General features: G+C 42.3%; 1 protein-coding gene across 1 annotated transcript in view; it reads right to left on the bottom strand.

Moving 5' to 3' along the window:
- The window catches only part of AP3S2 (adaptor related protein complex 3 subunit sigma 2), an 83,818-nt gene that overhangs the window by 28,260 nt on the left and 32,118 nt on the right, over window positions 1-23,440 (bottom strand). Inside the window, exon 4 of the mRNA XM_089687616.1 lies at window positions 21,259-21,330. Within this exon, the coding sequence (XP_089543742.1) occupies window positions 21,259-21,330 (72 nt within the window). The remainder of the gene's footprint in view (window positions 1-21,258; window positions 21,331-23,440) is intronic.

The following is a 23,440-nucleotide window of genomic DNA, read 5'->3' as shown; positions in this document are numbered from 1 at the left end:
TTGGGTTTTAAAAGGAGCCTGTGCCCACACATTTTGTATGGGAAATTTCATGACGTAAGCAGAAATAAATATACATCTCTTGTACCCACTCAAAGATGCTGTGATCCACTTTATCATGACACAAACTGAACAAACTTTTAGCTGCAAAACAAATATATTAAAATTGTGTAATATTGCAGGTCAGATGGGGTCAAATCTACTAATACTACTACATTTTAAATTTTAGTTAATATTTTGTAGACCATCATGTATCACCATAATGTAATATACACCAGTAATCCCAGTTTCCAAAAGGAATATGAACCAGCAATTATTTTCATGTCATTTGCGAATACCAATGATTGACATGTCACAAATAATTGATTTTGTTTTTTCGGACAAAATGACGTTGAGAGAACGTGACCTGAAAAATATAACATGGCAGTCATGTGAGCTCAAAAATCCCACTTGCTGAAACAAATGGGTTCACAGAAGATACAGGGCTTTTTTTTTTTTTTAAACCCTCAGCCTATACTCTCTTTCCTCCTTATCTAGAAACTCACCACGTTCTGTTGGCTCATCAGTATCTATAATTACAGATACTGCTCCAAGCTATAAACATCTGTTTTCCACTTAGTGTTCAATACAATACAACATTCTTAGGCAGTCAGCCTTATTAGGCAACATGAGGACCTATCAAGTTTGTCTCCAATCTGAAAACAGATCTCAGTTGCATACATCTGCCAACATTTGTGAAAGTTGCGGCTGGGTCAAGGTGCACCAATACTGGATCAATACTTATTGCAATAGGGTGACTTGGTGGTTACCCTGTGCTTTAGAGTAGCCTCTACAAAAGGTGGCTATATGTCCCATTGTTATGGTTCTCTACGCTACACTTCAGGGGTACAGACATGCACTGACATGATCTGCAGCTTGCACATAAATGTACAAATGTTTTGCAGCTGAAATGGGTTTTAAGGCTGAAAATAAATCAGGTAAGTCCTCTTATGCCTAGCAGGAATGAGTGCAGAGAATTTTGCACTGGACTGATATAAATCAGATGCCACTAGCTTGGAGGAAGAGTTTCAATGGGGTAGAATCCCTGTAACAATTACATGAAAAAACACTGCTACAAATAGTTTATACCCAAAGCTCCAAAGACTAAGGTGAGCTTGACTAGAACCAGTTCATGAAAGAATTGACCAAAGTCCAACCAATTACAAATCAGTCAAAATTTGTATGTACCGGGGATAACCTGAACATATCCCTACCCAACTGCAAACAGTCAACTGTACAAGATAACATTTGAGTAATATTAAAAAAAAATAAAAAAGGAAGGAAGGACGGTAGATCCATATGTATTAGCTCTATTCCAGCAGGCCATGTCGCCAATTATAAACTTTGTATTGTGCACATGTAAGTATACAAACTATTGCTTTTAATGGGCTCAAAAGGATTACAGACAAACATCACAAATCCACAATTCTTTAAAATTGTTTATCTATCCAGGTGTTTAAAAGCTAACTGGATCCTTCCTGTCCAGTGTCTGTGGTAGTGAGCCTTTGTAGGTCGTCAACTCGGGCTTCCCAAGGGCATGGAGTCTAAGCCACAGCATGCTTCTTCACCAGGGCCCCTGATGGTGGGGATGAACTAGCAGCAAGATGGAACCAGGTCATGGCCCCGAGGTACACCCAGCTGAGGATGCGGAGACAACAAAATCCAATAGACAAGCAGAGGTCAGGATGGGTGGAAAACAAGCATAGACAGTAGCTGAAACTGGGATCAGTACATGGGTAGTCAGACATAGGATACAGAAGTATCAAATGACCAGGAGTTCAGAAAACTGAAGTTGCTCAGGCAAAGCAGACTGCACTGAGCAAGTTAATATATAGGGAAGCAAACTGGGAGTGACCCAGGAAGTAATAGAAGGGAAAAGGATATAAATCAACAGTATAGCAGGCGATGCCCATAGGTGAACAGAGAAGCCAGCACACATGAATGAAATCACAGATCTAGCAGAACCACTGCAAAAAAGGAGATAAGAAATGCACAAACAGAAATCTGCAAACTGGGCCATGGCACTTCCACGCCTAAGTGTTTTACCTAACATGTTGATTTAAAATTGAACTCCGGGATAGTGTAATAATTACCCTCGCAGAGCCCCTCCTGCAAGTATAGGGGGGATTAGAATAAATAGTAATACTTACTTTATCCTTCATTCCTCTGGCAGCCAGTGTTCTTTTCCACTCTAGGACATTATAGGATGTTGGAGTGGGCCCTCTTCATATACAGGTATTACTGTACTACTTATTCCTATGCCCCTAGACTAAACAAGTATTAAACCCTTGCAGGGCAGGTGGCCGGGGAAGGGGAAAGACAGTTTAGGGTTGTGCTGGTTACTGGAAGGGGTCATTTTTTTCTGCTGCATGTACTTGGATTTCAGGCCCAATTTACAAAGGCGTTCCAATCAGATTTGCCAGTCTATTTACACCTACCTACCTCTGGGTCTGATTAGGTCCGGTAAAAAAAAAAAAAAAAGTCAAAAGAACTGCGTCCTTTTTGGTTTTGGTGGACCAGATCGGAGATAGCCTGACCCAAGACTATACTGTCATACAGTATACACAAGCCATTAACATTGATCTAAGTACCTGTGCAAGGTGAATGAAATCCTGAAAGCATGACCTGATGAACCTACTTGATGACGGAGGTTGGGAAATACTGCCCTTTAAGGATAATATTAGAAGTGATTCTAAAGGATTTTTGAAAACAAAGAAAACGTCATACTTGCCTGCTCTGTGAATTGGTTTGACCAGAGAAGCCCTGATCCCCGTCCTGGGGTCCCTTGCCAGAGCTCCTGGCTCTCCCCAATCCCCCCAAGTGCGGCCTGCAATGGGGCACTCATTCAGTCGCACACCTCGCTCCCTCCGCACTGGCTGCAACTGTCAGCAGCAGGAACCAATGGCTCCAGCTGCTGCCTCCATGGCCATTGAGGAAAGAGAGAGCAACTACTCTCGGACACAGCTCTGGATCAAGATTGGTCTCAGTAAGTATTTAAGGGGGCTGGGGAAGAACCCTATTTAGAGAAGGTTTTATACATTAATGAAGAGAATGCATAAAGGTAAAAAGCCTTCAACCTTTCAAACCACTTTAACAAATGTTCCACTGTAGACTACACTGTTAATCAAAGTCTGCAAGAAATTGATGTGAAAACTAACTGTACATTAGGTTAGTGCCAACCTTTTTTCAGTCAAAACACCCTTTAAAATTTTGCATCATCTCAAGGCAACCCAATCTAAAATGTAAAAAACCAAACTAATAGTTTTACATATTTTCGCACTAACCACATGTAGGACACCCAACATTAGAGGTAATTTACATTTACAAACCAAGTACACCTTGACACATGGATACTCACTAGTATTCTAGCTTTTATATTCTCCTTTTCTCAGCTAATGTGACCCCAGTACTGGGCAGGGAGAGACAAGAGAAGGGCAAGCAAGGATGCAGGCAGATGATGTTCTCCATATCAACCAATTACATATCTGCCAGACTCATTCACCTTTCCAACCGCTCCATCTCCGCCACCACCCTTTGCCAGTCCCTCCACTGGCTTCCGATTGCGCAACGGATCAAATTCAAAATCCTAACACGGACGTACAAAGCCGTCCACCATACTGCCCCAAACTACATCACTGACCTAATATCCAAGTACCGCCCAGCACGCACACTCCGCTCCTCACAAGACCTCCTTCTCTCGAGTTCCCTGGTCTCCTCCTCCCATGCCCGCTTCCAGGACTTCTCCAGGGTGTCACCCATCCTCTGGAACTCCCTGCCCCAACCCATCAGATTATCACCTACTCTCCTCTCCTTTAGGCGCACCCTGAAAACCCATCTCTTCAGGGAAGCCTACCCCACCCCCTGCTAACTTGCCAACCTCCTCCACTCTTCTTACCACTCCATCCCCCACAGCTATCTCCTCCTGTGCCACCTTCCCCTCCCTCTTAGATTGTAAGCTCGAAAGAGCAGGGCCCTCGATCCCCTCATGTTTTGCATTGTATTGGTATTGTTCTGTCACATGTACTGTCCCCCTTTGTAATGTATAGCGCTGAGCGAACTATTGGCGCTTTATAAATACTGTATAATAATAATAATAATTACATCATCGGTTGTTTGGATGCCAGTGGCTGACCCTCACAGCACCCAAGGTTGTAATGTTGCACAATAACAAAAAAAAACTGTGGCTTTGTGTAACAAAAAGGCACACTGGATCCACCCAATTTTTGGGCAATTTGAGGACATTTCTAGTAATTTTGCCAGAAGACACCCGGGTTGAAAAAGGCTTTATTAGGTAATGTATCTAGAAATACATCCACAGTTACAAAAGGAGGATGCATATTCAGTATAGGCATATAGCTCCAGCTCAGGTGATCATCTAAAGACTAAAAATAAATTATATAACCGGTGAAATAGATAGGTACTTATCTAAAGATACAACTATCTGTCAAAAACAAATGATCTCAGTGACTGCATGTGCAGTAACATGAAATAGGAGAGAGTTCATAACACACAGATGAGATAAACCACGCATGTCACATCACCTAAAATTTGCTGCGTCATTTATCTCCCCTCACAATCATCTTCGGGCTCAGGGGGTTTTCATAGATTCCGAGGTATGTGGAATACACCCGGGACTGAAGGAGAGATAATGAAGACACCTAACTTTTTATGGGAGGACATTCAATATAATTTTGTCGCAGCCAGCAAAAACCAGCATTTGTCATTGTGTGTGTGTATCTAATTATGTACAACTTGGTCTTCAACTCTTAGCACTGTAAAATTACAAATAAATATCATCTAACGTTATTTACAGCAAGAACCTTGAAAATAGTAAAAACTAGGTTACATCAGTACATACAGTCAGGTCCATAAATATTGGGACATCGACACAATTCTAACATTTTTGGCTCTATACACCACCACAATGGATTTGAAATGAAACGAACAAGATGTGCTTTAACTGCAGACTGTCAGCTTTAATTTCAGGGTATTTACATCCAAATCAGGTGAACGGTGTAGGAATTACAACAGTTTGCATATGTGCCTCCCACTTGTTAAGGGACCAAAAGTAATGGGACAGAATAATAATCATAAATCAAACTTTCACTTTTTAATTCTTGGTTGCAAATCCTTTGCATTCAATTACAGCCTGAAGTCTGGAACGCATAGACATCACCAGACGCTGGGTTTCATCCCTGGTGATGCTCTGCCAGGCCTCTACTGCAACGGTCTTCAGTTCCTGCTTGTTCTTGGGGCATTTTCCCTTCAGTTTTGTCTTCAGCAAGTGAAATGCATGCTCAATCGGATTCAGGTCAGGTGATTGACTTGGCCATTGCATAACATTCCACTTCTTTCCCTTAAAAAACTCTTTGGTTGCTTTTGCAGTCTGCTTTGGGTCATTGTCCATCTGCACTGTGAAGCGGTGTCTAATGAGTTCTGAAGCATTTAGCTGAATGTGAGCAGATAATATTGCCCGAAACACTTCAGAATTCATCCTGCTGCTTTTGTCAGCAGTCACATCATCAATAAATACAAGAGAACCAGTTCCATTGGCAGCCATACATGCCCACGCCATGACACTACCACCACCATGCTTCACTGATGAGGTGGTATGCTTAGGATCATGAGCAGTTCCTTTCCTTCTCCATATTCTTCTCTTCCCATCACTCTGGTACAAGTTGATCTTGGTCTAATCTGTCCATAGGATGTTGTTCCAGAACTGTGAAGACTTTTTTAAATGTCCTTTGGCAAACTCTAATCTGGCCTTCCTGTTTTTGAGGCTCACCAATGGTTTACATCTTGTGGTGAACCCTCTGTATTCACTCTGGTGAAGTCTTCTCTTGATTGTTGACTTTGACACACATACACCTACCTCCTGGAGAGTGTTTTTGATCTGGCCAACTGTTGTGAAGGGTGTTTTCTTCACCAGGGAAAGAATTCTTTGGTCATCCACCACAGTTGTTTTCCGTGGTCTTCTGGGTCTTTTGGTGTTGCTGAGCTCACCGGTGCGTTCCTTCTTTTTAAGAATGTTCCAAACAGTTGTTTTGGCCATGCCTAATGTTTTTGCATCTCTCTGATGGGTTTGTTTTGTTTTTTCAGCCTAATGATGGCTTCACTGATAGTGACAGCTCTTTGGATCTCATCTTGAGAGTTGACAGCAACAGATTCCAAATGCAAATAGCACACTTGAAATGAACTCTGGACCTTTTATCTGCTCATTGTAATTGGGATAATGAGGGAATAACACACACCTGGCAATGGAACAGCTGAGAAGCCAATTGTCCCATTACTTTTGGTCCCTTAACAAGTGGGAGGCACATATGCAAACTGTTGTAATTCCTACACCGTTCACCTGATTTGGATGTAAATACCCTCAAATTAAAGCTGACAGTCTGCAGTTAAAGCACATTTTGTTTGTTTCATTTCCATTGTGGTCGTATATAGAGCCAAAAATGTTAGAATTGTGTCGATGTCCCAATATTTATGGTCCTGACTGTATAATGTCAAAAGAATGCCTTGTTCTCTTATTGGAAATGCCAAATTGTAGCTGAATAAAAAAAAAAAAAACCCTGGAAAAAAGGCAAAAAAAAACGTCATGCTACATGTTAATGCTGAACTCTAAGCAGATATAAAAAGCTGACAAGTTAATGTAGTTCTCTAATCATCAAAACACTAATAACTATATATTTTAAATGCTAGCAGTTCAGTATCTGAATTTGGCCTGGAATCAGCATCTTGTAGTCCCTGTACAAAAGAGCAGGAGGTGAATGGAAGACTAGTACAAATAGCCAAGCAGGTGCTGGTAAGAAGAATGCTGATAGGAGGAGAGAGCAGAGTGACAGAAAATGAGCTCAGAGAAAATTACTGGATTAAAAAAGGCAAAGGTTTTATTATTTTATCTTTTCTTTTAACTGGCTATACATTTTGTTATTTTTGTTTTCTGCTTTAAGGCTGCACTTTCTACAGCATGTTAATCATTAGTCATTCTTTATTTCTTCATGTGCTTCATCCTTGTTGATCCTGCCAGGAAAAGTGAAATAGCTGCACTTCTGCCAAGAAAGCAATATATACTAGTGAATTATTTCCAGAATGGTCACCTGTCCTTCGCGAGTACTCCCAGTTCAAGCCTAGTAACGGGCAGCACAGGATCCAAACACTCCAACAGTGGCCTAGAAGATTATTGCAAGCCACACTTTGTCAGGTGCCACGGGAAGATTACACGCAAGAGCTGCTATGGGTTACCCACCAGTACATGCTTCATGCCAATTTTGGATCATGCAAAGAAGATATTTAGGTTTCTATAACAAGAACACCACAGTGATTTTGCAACAAAAAGGGTGATAATAGCTTCCAGTTGCTGTGCATCCAAAACTGAATCCAAAATTTAATGGCAACTGAAGAAAGAGCTTACTAATAAAAAGAAACAAGATCTCTCTTTTCTTTTTGTCATTTGGATAGAAAGTGAGGGAAAGAGAGCCATACAATCTTCAGGGATTCATTAATCTCCTCACTCTACTATTCCATTGCTGTGTTCCTAGTGTGTGTTCTGAACTCTTGCTGTCAGCCACTCTTGAAAAACTCCCGGCAAAATTTTATTTTCCCATGGAGTGCGGCCTCACTGAATGGGTAACTGCCTGTGTTTGTCTAGGGAATTGTAGAGTAGAGATATACTTACCTAATCCGCTGATCCTCTGAGCGCAAGACTGGTCCCACCGCTCCTGCCCCCTGAACGCTAGCGGTCTTGTGATTGGACTGTTCCTAATATCACACCCATAGACTGGCTCTGGACAGGAGGACAGAAGGAACAGTCCACCGCTGGACATAGGGGAGCGTGGTTTTCCAGATGATCGAAGGTATAGCCTTTCGATGCGCCCCTAGACAAAAAGCAGTTAACCTATGCAGTGCAGACACAGCCCCCACTGCATGGGAGAAAAAAATATTCATGAAGTTCTTTAACCACTTGCCTACCGGGCACTTATACCCCCTTCCTTACCAGGCCAATTTTCAGCTTTCAGCGCTGCCGCACTTTGATTGACAATCGCGCGATCATGCAACATTGTACCCATATGAAATTTTGATCATTTTTTTCTCACAAATAGAGCTTTCTTTTGGTGGTATTTAATCGCCACTGGGCGCTTTACTTTTTGCGCTATAAATAAAAAAAATTTTCAAACAGGTATTTTTTCTCCTTCACTGATGTGCGTTGATGAGGCAGCACTGATGGGCACTGATAGGCGGCACTGATAGGCAGCACTAAAGGGCACTGATAGGCAGTACTAATGAGGTGGCACGGATAGGCGGCACTGATAGACAGCACTAATTAGGGGTCACGGATAGGCGGCACTGATATGCAGCACCGATAGGCGGCACTGATTATGGGTACTGATAGACGGCACTGACTGGCATCACTGCTGGGCACTGACTGGTGGCACTGACTGGCACAACCCCTGGGCACTGACTGGTGGCACTGACTGGCAGCACTGCTGGGCTGCACTGGTGGGTGGGCACAGGTGGGTGGCACTGGTGGGCACAGGTGGGTGGCACTGGTGGGCACAGGTGGGTGGGCACAGGTGGGTGGCACTGCTGGGCACATGTAGGTGGCACTGCAGAGTGGCACAGGTGGGTGCACTGCTGGGCACAGGTGGGCGGAGCTAGTGGGCGCACTGCTGGGCGGAACTTGCGGGTGTCACTGCTGGGCACCGATCATCAGGGCACTGATCATCAGTGCCCTGATGATCGGTGCCGATCCCCGCTCTGACAACTGCCGGTTCTCGGCAGTACTTTCCTCACGATCTGACAGCGTGAGGAAAGTGCAGCCGAGAACCGGCACTTGCATTTCCCTGTGATCAGCGTGTCATTGGACACCGCTGATCACGTGGTAAAAGGCCGCTGTGATTGGCCTTTTACCACATCACGTGATCAGCTGTGTCCGTAGGACACAGCGATCACGGATATCGCCGGGTGCGCGCCCCCTGGGGCGCGCAGGAGAGCGTGTTCTGGGAGGACGTCATATGACGTCCACTCAGAACTGGCCGGCCGCGGTGAAGCCGTCATTCGGCTATGCGCGGTCGGCAAGAGGTTAAATAAAACAGAGGGAACAATATTGGCTAGGATTGGGCTTTAAATACCTATGGAGATATTTGTAAAATTTTAAGTGTTGTAATACACACTGTGTGCACCCAAAAGTGGAAGTAGAAATCCTTCTGTAACCAACGCCATCTGTATGTTTTGCAACAATAAGGTTGCAAAGGTCTTGAGAGAGCTTTTTGCTTTTACCCATAATGAGATGTTTCACCTTGGTAATGAGACACCTTTTTAAAGGCTATCAGTTGAGACTGCACCAGATAATATTAATTTGCACTGACAAGGGGCAGGATTGCTTTCTAATTACTGAGAGATTTTAGCTAGTGTCTTGGCTCACCTTTGTAACTCTTTCCAGATGGATATATATGTCATTTACATTGTTTCCCATCTGTTCTTTAATTTCTTTACTTTACTTTATTTCTTTAATTACTGCATGATGTGCTGCTTTTTGAGATTTTTTAGCATGCTTCACTTTCTCAGACAGCTTCAATGTAAGTGATTTCTTGATTCAACAGGTTTGGCAGTAATTAGGCATGGGTGTGGCAAGTGAAATTTAACTCAACTTTCCAAAAAAAAAAAGTGGTAAATCACAGTATATTCATCATAGGGCCAGGCAGGTTTGGACAGCTTTTTCCCCTTAATGAACAAAATCATCATTTAAAAACTGCATTTTCTATTTACTCGGGTTATCTTTGTGTAATATTAAAATGTATTTGATGATCTGAATCATTTAAATGTGACATATATGCAAAGAAAAAGGAAAAGGGGCAAATATTTTTTCACCGATTTTATTTATACTAAAAAAATAAAAAGTTATATAATATATACAGTTGTGCTTAAAAGTTTGCATATCTGGGCAGAAATTGTGAAATTTTGGCATTGATATTGAAAATATGACTGATCATGCCAACAAATGCTCTTTTATTGAAGAATGATGATCATATGAAGCCATTTATTATCAAATAGTTGTTTGGCTCCTTTTTAAATCATAATAACAGAAATCACCCAAATGGCCATAAACAAAAGTTTCCCTCCCCTGGAATGTTTGGCCTTGGTACAGACACACAAGGTGACACACACGGGTTAAAATGCCAATTAGAGGTTAGTGTCCCACATCTGTGGCTTTTTAAATTGCAATTATTGTCAGTGTATAAATAGTCAATGAGTTTGTTAGCTCTTACGTGGAAGCACAGACTGGGCTAGATACTGAGCCATGGGGATCAGAAAAGAACTGTCAAAAGTGCTGCATAACAAGGTAATGGAACTTCATAAAGATGAAAAAAAAGACATAAAAAGATGATTGTACCAAAGTTGTACATCAATCGACTTGGGTACAACCAGCATGTCTGATTTCTAGAATGCGATTGTCAGCAGCTACAGCCACCAGCAGCAATGACTGTGTTCTCCTAGCATGGACAGCTCCCCGCACCGGGAGAACACAATAGCTCCACGGGAGGGATTCCCCATCAACACTGACTGTCTTGAGGGAATTGAGAGATTTGGGTTGCAGGAAAAAATTGCATAATCCAAGGCCTGTCTAAGCCTCCGGAATCCCTTGTAGTACAGCACTAGCCATACCTCAAACCAGTAGTGCTCAAACTTTTGAAGAGTGATGGCCACTTAAATAATTTGGTAACTGGTCGCAGGCCACAATGAAATGCTTCAGAATTTTTGAATAGCATAAAAAAAACATTTTCCTTTTGCAGCCACTAAACACTGGCAGGAGGGAGCGGAGGAGAAGCCAGCTTTCATTGGTTGCAGGAGGAAAATGAAGAGGATCAGTTCCTGTATATGCTGATTGGTTCCTGTATGTGACAGGGGTGCCGCAAAGACCCCTGAATCATGAAGCGGGGTCACCACTGCGACCCCCAATGCTACACCAGTGGTTGGGGATATGTGGTAAACAAACATCTCAACTATGGGGTTTTACTGCCTCCCAAATAGGAAATGTAAACAAGCCCTTACTGTCCTGAGCCCCCTATAAGGCTGTTTTCACACGGATGTGCTGCAGTTTACTCGCACCGCGGCTGCAGCGCACCTGCAGATTTCCTGCACTTTGCCATAGACCTCTATTATATTTTTCGGGTGTAGTTCACTTTGTGAAAGCACACCAAAACTCCTGCATTCAGGACTATTGGTTCCGTTTCAGAAAGTCTATAGCTGAGTGCAGCTAACTTGGAGGTGACACTGTGCTGCACCTGCGGATCAGCGTGAAAGCAGCCTAATAGATGTTAACCCTTTAATAGGTGCAAATACGCAAAACAAAAATTGCAAAAGTGCAATGTATGTGTTGTTTAGTAAATGGACCTTTCCCCCCCCCTCTTCCAGCTTTTGCTGGCACCGCTCTCCAGACTGCTATAAAGGTCCCAGGTGAAGAGCACCTATTATCACTCCATCTGGGTCGGCGCTGCAGAGGAAGCATTGACTTATGCGGCTACTGCTTCTTCTGCGGTACAATACACTCTGATACTCTGTAGTGGCAGGTCAGATCGCAATCAATGGGTTGTCAACTGGGCATGTACTTCCCTGGTTTGAGGTAAAGGGCCACGTCGCCCTCGGACCAGAGGTTGAGCACCCCTTCCCTAAGCCAACAATTTCTATTAATAAAATAAAAGTGAAACACTAAACAACTCAGCGTAGACTAGAATGCCTACATCATGCACACGGTATGCTCTATATACCTGTACTTAGATTGCCATAGCTTTATAGTCTGTTCACTCTCGCTGGTGGGATAGCTTATGCACAGTGTTCCAAAGCCACAAAAAAAAGCAAGCTATGCTGCAAAGCAACATCCAGTTCTCGACTTCAATCTTTTGCTGACACCTGCATAATGAACTGCAATTCTGTTCAAATCTTAACAAAACTTTTATAAGTGCCAAAAATGAATAGAGGAAATAGTACACATACAGTTGTGTCCAAAATTATTCAACCCCCAATGCTGTAAAGGGGTTTAGGGACTATAGTGTACATTTGGAATTGTATTCAGAATCAAATCCTACAAGGACGTTGTAACTACCCAAATGCAACTAAAATGACATCAATTGTTTATGTAATACAGTAGTAAATGGTTCTTATGTGGTTTCTTCATTGCCACAATTATTCAACCCCTTAAAGACTACCACTCTGAAGAACAGAGGTTCATACAGGTGCTTTCCATCAGGTATTGAAAACACCTGTGGATGTCACCGAGCAGCAATCAAGCATAATAAGCACCAATTAGGCAGCTTTAAAATGACTGTGATACTCAGCTCCTTCTAGACATTTACTGGTGTGGTTACAAACATGGTGAAGGCAAGAGAATGGTCCAGGAAGACAAGAGAAGAGGTGATTTCTCTTCACAGGAAGGGCAATGGCTATAAGAAGATTGCAAAGATGTTAAACATACCAAGAGACACCTTAGGAAGCATCATTCGCAAATTCAAGGCAAAGGGCACTGTTGAAACGCTACCTGGTCGTGGCAGAAAGAAGATGCTGACTTCGACTGCTGTGCGCTACCTGAAGCGTAGAGTGGAGAGAAGTCCCCGTGTGACTGCTGAGGAACTGAGAAAAGATTTGTCAGATGTGGGTACAGAAGTTTCAGCCCAGACAATAAGACGCACACTGCGTAATGAAGGCCTCCGTGCCAGAACTCCCAGGCGTACCCCCTTGCTGTCTCCAAAGAATAAGAAGAGTCGACTGCAGTATGCCAAAAGCCATGTGGACAAACCACAAAAGTTGTGGGATAGTGTTCTGTGGACTGATGAAACAAAATTAGAACTGTTTGGGCCCATGGATCAACGCTATGTTTGGAGGAGGAAGAACAAGGCCTATGATGAAAAGAACACCTTGCCTACTGTGAAGCATGGTGGAGGGTCAATCATGCTTTGGGGCTGTTTTGCTTCTGCAGGTACAGGGAAGCTTCAGCGTGTGCAAGGTACCATGAATTCTCTTCAGTACCAGGAGATATTGGATGGAAACGTGATGCAGTCCGTCACACACCTGAGGCTTGGGAGACGTTGGACCTTTCAACAGGACAATGATCCCAAGCATACCTCCAAGTCCACTAGAGCATGGTTGCAGAGGAAAGGCTGGAACATTTTGGAGTGGCCATCGCAGTCACCAGACTTAAATCCGATTGAGAACCTCTGGTGGGACTTAAAGAAAGCAGTTGCAGTGCGCAAGCCTAAGAATGTGACTGAACTGGAGGCCTTTGCCCATGAAGAATGGGCGAAGATACCCGTAGATCGCTGCAAGACACTTGTGTCAAGCTATGCTTCACGTTTAAAAGCTGTTATAACTGTAAAAGGATGCTGTACTAAGTACTAAGATTGAATGTCACTTGGGGGTTGAATAAAACTGATAATGCTGTGAGCACAGAAAAGACATTTGTGGTTATTTCATTATAACTGTTATGTTATATTTGTCTGACCTACAAGTGCCTCTTTAATGTAAATGTAAGCAAGATGACTGAATGATCAAAAGCAATGTCAAACTGGCCAAAACACTCAATTTCAGTGGGGGTTGAATAATTTTGGACACAACTGTAGGTACAGAGTGTACATATGCCTTGTGAAAAGCTGTAAAACCTTACTAAAACAAAGATCAGCTTCCTTCTTGGAACTGGAAGACCAACTACGGGTCAGTAAGCAAGGCAAATAGCAATGCATGGAAAAAAGCCAAAATAAATGACTTTTGGCAATACAATATTTTATTCCTTCCATGCAACTGATAAAAGGTTAGCAATAAAACACTCCTGACATAATTACAAAATAATCTTTAACTGGGAGATAATATATATTAGGTTGCCTGATACCTGTGCAAAGTCTCAAAACGGAGAAGCTAAAATTCAAGAAACAAGATTTTCTCCAAATGACAATACTATGGGATTGCTATTAAAAACACTAGCAACCATCCATATTTAATTGTTTAACCACTTGCCCTCCTGAGGATTTACCCCCCTTCCTGACCAGGCCATTTTTTTTGCATTATGACACTACGTTACTTTAACTGACAATTGAGCGGTCATGCAACACTGCACTCAAATTAAATTAACTTTTTTCCCCCCATGAATTGAGCTTTCTTTCTGTGGTATTTGATCGCCTGGGCGGTTTTTATTTTTTGCGCTATAAAAAAAAAAAAAATTTGGAGAAAACACAATATTTTTGACTTTTTGCTATTAACCAATTGCCAACCGCGCTATAGCCGAATGACGGCTACAGCGCGGTTGTCCAGTTCTGGGATGGCATCATATGACGTCCTCCCAGAACGTGCCTCTGGTGATCTCTGTGATCGCTGTGTCCTACGGACACCCAATCACAGCGGCCTTTTACCACGTGATCAGCTGCATCCAATGACACAGCAGATTGCCGGTAAATGCAGTTGCCGGTTATCGGCTGCACTTTCCTCATGCAGTCACAGCAGGAGGAAAGTACTGCTGATAACCGGCAATTGTCAGAGGACGGATTGGCACTGATGATCAGTGCCCTGATGATCAGTACCCAGCAGTGCCACCCACCTGTGGCCAGCAGTGCCAACCCATCAGTGCTGCCAGTCAGTGCCACCCATCAGTGCCCATCATTGTTGCATATCAGTGCAGCATCATCAGTGTCACCTATCAGTGCCCATAAGTGCTGCCTATATGTGCCACCTCATCAGTGCCGCCTATCAGTGCAGCCTCATCAACGCACATCAGTGAAGGAGAAAAATTAGCCGTCTGCAAAATTTTATAAATGGAAACTGTTCTTTGTTTATAGTGCAAAAAATAAAAACACCCAGTGGCGATTAAATACCACCAAAAGAAATCTCTATTTGTGTGAAAAAAAGGATAAACATCTCATATGACGACAGCGTTGCATGACCGCACAATTGTCAAAGTGCGACAGCACTGAAAGCTGAAAATTGGTCTGGGCAGGAAGGGGGTATAAGTGCCCGATAGGCAGGTGGTTAAACATGTCCAGTAAAAAATTTTTAATATCAAATTTCATCATAAATTTATACCAAAATGTCTTTGCTAAAAAAAAAAATCCCAAATTAATTGGTGTACATGAAAGTTATATTGTGTACAAATGACAGTATAGATACTGGAATTTTTATATATATATATATATATATATATATATATATATATATATATATATATATATATCACTAGTAATGTCTGCAATCAGCGACTTATAGCGGGACTGCGGAGGACATTCTGACACTGGGGGGGAAACTGACTGTCACTGACATCCCCAATGACACCAATACAGTGATCAGTGCTAATAAAAAGCACTGACACTGTACTAATGGCACTGGGCAGGAAGAGGTTAATATAAGGGGCGATCAAAGAGTTAACGGTGTGCTGGGAGTGTTTTACTAGGGGGCTGTGTCAGTGTGCTTCACTGTAATCACACTGCTCTGGATGGCTGTGCTGTGCACAGCCATCCAGAGCAGCGTGCCCGAGCTGACAGTGAGGAGGACGACTGTTGGTAAACAAAACAGTACTCCTTCCCAGAGATCTTCAGAAATCACCGGGCACCGGAGAGTAATTACCGGTCGGGACCCGGTGATTGACAGCCGTGAATTGCGGCGCGGGCCCCCTACCCGGAAATGCAATATCACGTATATATACACACATGATTTTGCAAAACCGTGCAACCCTGTAGCAGTACTTCTGCTATAGGGCAGTGCAGAAGTGCTAATGAAAAAAAAAAAAAAAAAAAAAAATCAGTAGATATCCATTACCATTTACCAATAATGGAAAGCCCTATTTGTCCTGAAAAAAATGCAGTATAATTCATCTGGATGTACAAATTAGTTGTGATGATATGTACGGTTTTACTAACACGTCAACATTGCAAAATTGTGCTTAGGCCTTAAGATTTGTTTTACCCTTAGGCGTGAAAGGGTTAAAGGATAAGATTACCTTTGGAAACATGTTACATGTTCCACCAGTTTTCAGGGTGGAACATGTAGCATGTTCCCGATCCTGCAGCTTCCGCCCGCTGCCTCCCCCCCTCCCTGTGACAGACGTACGGGCAGAAGTTTCCCGTACTAGCGGTCACTTTTCAAAAACAGCATGGCCGTGCAGGGCTCCGCCCACATAGCTGTGTCATTCATTCACAGTCCTCTGTGAATGCATGGACTACAAACCCTGATATCCTTAGAGGCTGTCGGCTTGTAGTCCTCAATGAACTATCACAGCTCTGTGGGTGCGGAGTTAGTTCATTGAGTCTTCCTGTCAGCAAGTGTCAGTACAGTGTGAAGGAGACCTGCATGGCATCGGCGATCTGATGATCGTTGGTGCAATGCTTTATAGACTCCCAACACAAAAAATAATAAATGCACATTTTTTACCTGCAAAAAATGTGCATTTATTATTTTTTGTGTGAAGGTGAACTTATTCTTACAGTCTTATCAAACTTTTCTTTACATCTTCCTGTCCCCCAGGGCAAACGTGCATTTAGCACTTTAATATTTTTCAGCCTTTTTTTCTTTTATGTAGTAAAAAACACAGTAGTTATTAAATACCGCCAAAACAAAGCTATATCTATCCAAAAATATTTACTATACATCTGTGTACAGTGTTGCATGACTAATTGTATGTCAAACAATCACAGCACTGAAAACAGTGTAATGCTGCTATTGAGGTGGTTAAAGAGGTCATGTAGAAAGAAGTACCAATACATACAGAAAGTCAATTAACAAAAATATGTTGACAGATTCTTTGCTGACTATGCATTTCGTTATTTTTATTATCTTGGAGATAAAGTAATTATAGCAAACCATAAAAGAAAAAAAAAAAAAACCACAGAACATAAAGCAATTGACATATCACTTCACCTGCTGTGTCATTTCTAATGGTTGCTGTATATTATATTAGATTTATCAGATTGCTTTATTGCTTTGTTACAGATTAAGATGCACTTGTGGTGATGCATTGAAGTAATCTAACAGGATTACCCAGAGAACGCAATGTATTTGTAAGAAGCAATGATGTCACAAAAGATAAAACATGTTAGATAACAACGAACCATCACAATCCAAAGCAGAAACCGATCCACACCGAAGAAATCCTTGTCGTCAAATGTCACTCTGAATGTGTAAAAATCCATATACACCTTTCCAACATATGTTAGTGGACCACTTCCCAGCATACCCTTTTGCTCAGACTGCAGACTAGGCTAAAGCAGTTTATAGATTATGTGATTTTCTTTCCTTTCACCATGGATGGAAGGAAACAAAATTGCTCGCTGTTGATGGGGTAATCCCTCCCACAGCGCTATTGTGTTCTGCTAGCATGGCCTTCTGAGTCAGCACAATACAATGATTACTGCTAGCGGCTATAGCTGCCAGAAACGATGAGATGTAAAAAATCTGATGGGTCGACTTGGGTACAACCAGCCTGCCCATCGATGGATTGAATCTCAGCCTTTCCCTGCTAAACTGGTTGAGAAAATGTCCAAATTGGGCCCAAAGTGTCAATATTTTGTGTGGCCACCATTACTTTCCAGCACTGCCTTAACCCTCTTGGGCATGGGGCACCAGAGCTTCACAGGTTGACACTGGGGTCCTCTTACACTCCTCCATGACGACATCGCAGAGATGGTGTTAGAGACCTTGCACTCCTCCACCTTCCATTTGAGGATACCCCACAGCTGTTCAATAGGGTTTAGGACTCGAGACATTCTTGGCCAGTCCATTATTATTATTATACAGGATTTATATAGAGCCAACAGTTTGCTCAGCACTTTACAAAATAACGGGAGACAATACAGCAACAGTACAGTTCAATACAAGAGGGTTAGGAGGGCCTGATCCTTGCCACCTTTACCCTCATCTTCTTCAGCAAGACAGTGTTCGTCTTGGAGGTGTCTTTGGGGTCATGTTGGAATACTGCCCTTCGGCCCAGTCTCCAAAGGGAGGGGATCATGCTCCGCTTCAGTATGTCACAGTACATGTTGGCATTCATGCTTCCCTCAATGAACTGTAGCTCCCCATTGCCAGCAGCACTCATGCAGCCCCCAACCATGACACTCCCACCACCATGCTCCAGTAATCCATGTCCTTAGTCTGCTTGTCTTCAGCAAATGGTTTGTGGGCTTTGTGCATCATCTTTAGAAGAGGCTTCCTTCTGGGATGACAGCCATGCAGACCAATTTGATGCAGTGTGCGGCGTATGGTCTGAGCACTGACAGGCTGACCCCCCACCCCTTCAACTTCTGCAGCAATGCTGGCAGCACTCATACGTCTATTTCCCAAAGACAACCTCTGGATACGACGATGAGCACGTGCACTCAATTTCTTTGGTTGACCATGGCAAGGCCTGTTCTGAGTGGAACCTGTCCTGTTAAAACGCTGCATCGTCTTGGCCACCATAATGCAGCTCAGTTTCAGGGTCCTGGCAATCTTCTTATAGCCTAGGCCATCTTTATGTAGAGCAACAATCCTTTTTTTCAGATCCTCAGAGAGTTCTTTGCCATGAGGTGCCATGTTGAACTTCCAGTGACCCATATGAGAGAGTAAGAGCGATAACACCAAATTTAACACACCTGCTCCCCATTCACACCTGAGACCTTGTAACACGAGTCACATGACACAAGGGAGGGAAAATGGCTAATTGGGCCCAATTTGGACATTGTCACTTAGGGATGTACTCACTTTTGTTGCCAACGGTTTAGACATTAATGGCTGTGTGTTGAGTTATTTTGAGGGGACAGCAAATTTACACGGTTATACAAGCTGTACGCTCACTACTTTACATTATAGCAAAGTGTCATTTCTTCAGTGTTGTCACATGAAAATATATAATAAAATATTAACAAAAATATGAGGGGTGTACTCACTTCCCCCCAAAACTGGTTTAGGAGCACTCATTCAATGTTTTGATGAAGCTCAGTCAGTTTTTCTTACAGCATTTTCATTTGATGCAGTTTATGACAACCATACTTCCATATCTTGTTTGATGTTTCTGTTGGATGGCCATGTGGAATATTTGTTTTCCCATTTACTATTGTGAAAAGTTATGAACCAGCAACAGAACCAAATACCCCTCTAAAGTGGGTGCAGTTGGTATGATGTTTAGGGTCTTTCCTGTCACCAAGCATTTAAAACTGGTTACTTTGAGACATTAACAAGTCAGTTCTATTATTGCTTATATTAACCACTTCTGGACCAGCGATGTACCTGTACTGGTACAGCCACTGGACTTTCAGTGGCTGTACCAGAGTGATTTTTTTTTTTTTTTTTTTATAGAGGCGGCAGTTGGCTCTCTTGTCCATGCACTGAGTGTGGCTAATAGCCACTTGAATGCTTGTATAAACAGCAGTAAGGGACGTCCCCCCCCCTCCTCTCAGGATCCCCTATTCTACCGGGAGTCCCAAGCGACCAGCCAGTGCGTCTGCCAGCTGGCCGGGCAGCCGAATAAAGCTGGAATCTATTTTGATCGGCTGTCCTTTATTGAAAACAGGAAGAGATTACCCGAAATCACTTCTAGTTTACTCGGAAACTTTCAGCACCATTAAAAAAAACACCGATCTTGGTGCTTTGAATGCTTTCAAGTGCAGAGGAGGGATCTGGGGTCTCATAGACCCCAGATCCCTCAATAAAAATACCTTTTATGTGTCTATTGCTGTCACAGAGGATGTTTACATTCCTTGTGACAGCGATAAAAGAGATAATAAATAAATAGCCTCTGAACTCCCGAGTAAAGGTGAACGCACGGCGCAGTCAAGCACACATGCAAACAGCGATTATCCCACACGAGGTATCACTGTAATCATCAGATCATGGGCAATAATTATAGCACTAGACCCCCTCTGTAAATCTAAAGTGGTAGCCTGTAGAGGCTTTTAAAGTGTCACCTATGAGGCTCCATACACATTAGCATTTTTTAAGTTAAAAAATGCAGGAAAAACACTGGATAAAAAACGCTGGTAATAGCATTCAAAATCATTAGCATTTTACTAGCCTTTTACAGTACATGTAAAGGAAAAAAAAACAAAAAGCTATATAAAAGCTGTTAGGAACATTTAGCTTTTTTTTCTGCTGGAAAAAACACTCCAAAACACTCTACAAAAAACATTTTTTCTGCCCCTGGACACTGAAGCTCATAAAAATGCTAATAAGCCTAAAGTAGTATGCATGGACACATAGGGTAACACTATTTAGCTTCTAGGAGCAGAAAAAAAATGCTGATAATAGCACTGAGAAGCTTAAACAAATGCTAGTGTGCATGGAGCCTACATAGTACAATGTACACCGTTAGTCGTCGCTGCAGGGGAGTGCGCAGTTTTAAAGCATGACATGTTTGGTATCCATTTACTCAACGCAACAATCTGTAGTGTTTTACATTGTATTGTGTTTTAATTTTTGCAATAAATCTAAAAACAAATGTGTATTTTTGTTCCCCAAAATTGAGTTTGAAAAACCGCTGCAGAAAACCATGTACCATTAAAATAAAAAGGCAAAAACCACCAATTTATTCTCTAGGGCCTCTGCTTCAAAAACTATATAATGTTTGGGGGTTCTAAGGCATTTTCTAGCAAACATTATTGATTTTATACTGTAAACAAAAAGTGCCAGAAATGGCTTGGAGCTGAAGTGTTTAACTAAAGGCAAAACTTTTTTTTAAAGATTTGAATAGAATGGAGAGGGGACTAGAAAGCCTATCCGTTTTTAATACCATCTGTGCCTCCATTTGGTAGATTAGGGAAATCTTCTAATTGGGACACTAGTTCTGGTGAACTGTGTCCCCAAGGAATTCCCTTAATTTGTAGGGATTTCCTTTCACTTACTGTTTGGCTATGGGCCAGGAAGTGAAGGGCAATCTCCGTAATGGAACACAGATGGCGGAAAAAAAAAAAAAAATCTGACAAGGGTTATAACCTTCTCTTACTCTATCCAAAAAAAAAAAAAAGTTTTGCCTGTAGTTCTACTTTAAGCAAAGGAAAATATAGATACCATTTTAGAACCAAGTGTTAGCCTTCATATTCTAAAACCAGAACATTTATATCTGAAAACTGACTGGCTTTTTTTCTCAATGTAAAAAAAAATTAAAATAAAAAAAAAATTGATACATGAGGCCACACAAAACATTTGGAATCTTCAGGACAAACACACTAACACATTCTTCAGTCAGATTAGAACCAAAATTGGAGATCATTCTTGGAGACTCACCTTGTCCACATTAAAGATCAAGTCCAGTTCACATACATTTTCAAAACATTTATCCAACGTCTCCACAAAAACCTGCAAGCAATGCAAAAAAGTAATGTTTCATAAGAATGCAAAAACATTCAGTTCCAGCCCCTAAAGCCCAAGTATAGCTAAAAGCTAAAAACAGAAACATTAGCACAAGGGACATAACTTAGTGTCAATAAGTGGTGTCCCTTGTACTTATTCCTATTCTGTTAGCAGAAATCTTTCTCCATCCATGCACCCCACTCTGTCTTCTGGTGTGGCGGGGGTTACTAGAACTAAGAGGCTGTCACAGACTCCTATCAAGAGAGCCTGGCTATGCCTGCCCTTTTTGGCCTGCTGCTTCATTCATAGAAGCCACCCTACAATCTCTATGAATGCAGGATGGGTGTATGATGGAAAGATATCCCCCCTCCACTCAAATCAGGCTTCACTCATTAAAGCTGTTTTATGGCTTCTACTTATGGAGGAGCTGGGCACAAAAGGCAGGCATAATCAGCCTCTTGAGAAGCTGTGACAGCCCCTTCGTTTTAGTAACCCACGCTGAACAGGGAGTTTAAAGTGATGGAGGTGAAGGGTCATGAATGGAGTGGAATTTCTACTAAAAGAAGCGCAAACACCACAAGGGACTCATTCTGAATAATGTCCTTTGTTCTGTTTTTGTTTTGGTTTTTTTTTACCCTTTAGCTAATCTTAGGCTTTAATTTAATTAATTCCCATGTACTATTGTTTTATGTGCAATTACCTATTCTTTACAACATCACACAATTGAGAAATGTTAGGGCCTACGTTAGGTTTTTAACGTTGTGTTCCTGCTGCAAATTTCTCCTTGTAATTGGTTTGTAGCTAAAGAAATATAGGATTCATTGTTGTCCAAAATCATTAAAAAAAAACTACCTTCAACTCAAAAGTAGAGCTGTGCTGCAACCACAGCTCTGGGATCACTGCCACTCTGCTACGAAACACCTGCACTCCCGGAGTATCTGTCCCCTGGTGGCTTTCTGCAGCTCAAAGCAAGCACTTCAAACTAAAGTCTGATATCCAAAGGGAAAGGGCAGGGGAACACTACTTCCGGACATTATTCCAAGGGTGCAAATCTCTAAAAAGTCCAATTGTTGATTATGTTTTTTTCAGGGTTGAAGCTTCCAGGGTCCACGTCCTACCAGGTAGCCAGACCTCATTTTTAGTCTCAAATGCATACAGACCATTATGTGAGATAACCAATGCTCAAGGCTCTCTCTCCCATAGACACCCTCCTAAACCTTGTGGACGGCCTTCCCAGAAGAGTTGAAGCTGTTATAGCTGCAAAGGGTGGACCAACCCAATATTGAACCCTATAGACTAAGACTGGGATGCCATTAAAGTTCATGTGCGTGTAAATGCAGGCCGACCAATACTTTTGGCAATATAGTGTATATCAGGGGGTCTCTAAACTTTCAAACCAACGACCCATTTTACGGTCCCACAGACTTTTGGGGTCCTGACTGTGGCAGTGGAAGTAGAAAATGTCAGTGGGAGTAAACAATGCCCCATCTTTGGTATCAGGGGGAGGAATAGTGCCCAATGTTGGTAAGAGTGGAAGGAATAGTGCCCCATCTATGGTGTTCGTGGGAAAAATTTTGGCCCATCATTAGTGTCAGTGGGAGTAATAATGCCCTGTGGTTGGTGTCAGTGGGAGGAATAATGACACATTGTTAATGCCAATGGCAGAAATTATGCCCCACTGTTATTATCAGTGGAGAGAATAGTGCTATTTATCAGAGGGAAGAATAGTATCCTTAGCGTTGGATAAAAATAAGCAAAGGGCCACATCCGGCCCCAAGATATAATAATAGTCTATGGCAAAGAACAGCTAACCCACCGGAAAGAAGCACTGCACTGCACCTGAGGTGCGGGTAAACTGCAGAGCATCAATGTGAAAGAAGCCTAATAGGAGACCCAGGCAAGTAAAGGCTTGTTTACATTTTCAGTTCGGCAGGCAGTAAAGCCCCATATCCGAGATGTGTTTTTACCATCCCCTCCCCAACCACTGCTGTAGAGTCTAAGGTCACAATGGTGACCCAGCCCCATGCTCCAGGGGGCCCGTGCGGCTTTCCTGTCACATTCTGTCCTCCCCTATATAGGAGGGGTGGCATATACAGGACTGATCCTCTCCATTTCC

Source organism: Staurois parvus, unplaced genomic scaffold, assembly GCF_062004578.1.
Source record: "Staurois parvus isolate SC_StPar_1 unplaced genomic scaffold, SC_StPar_1.0 ptg000432l, whole genome shotgun sequence".
Classification (NCBI taxonomy): domain Eukaryota; kingdom Metazoa; phylum Chordata; class Amphibia; order Anura; family Ranidae; genus Staurois; species Staurois parvus.
The sequence above is the reverse complement of the archived record's forward strand: the minus strand, read 5'-3'. Positions and strand labels throughout refer to the sequence as shown.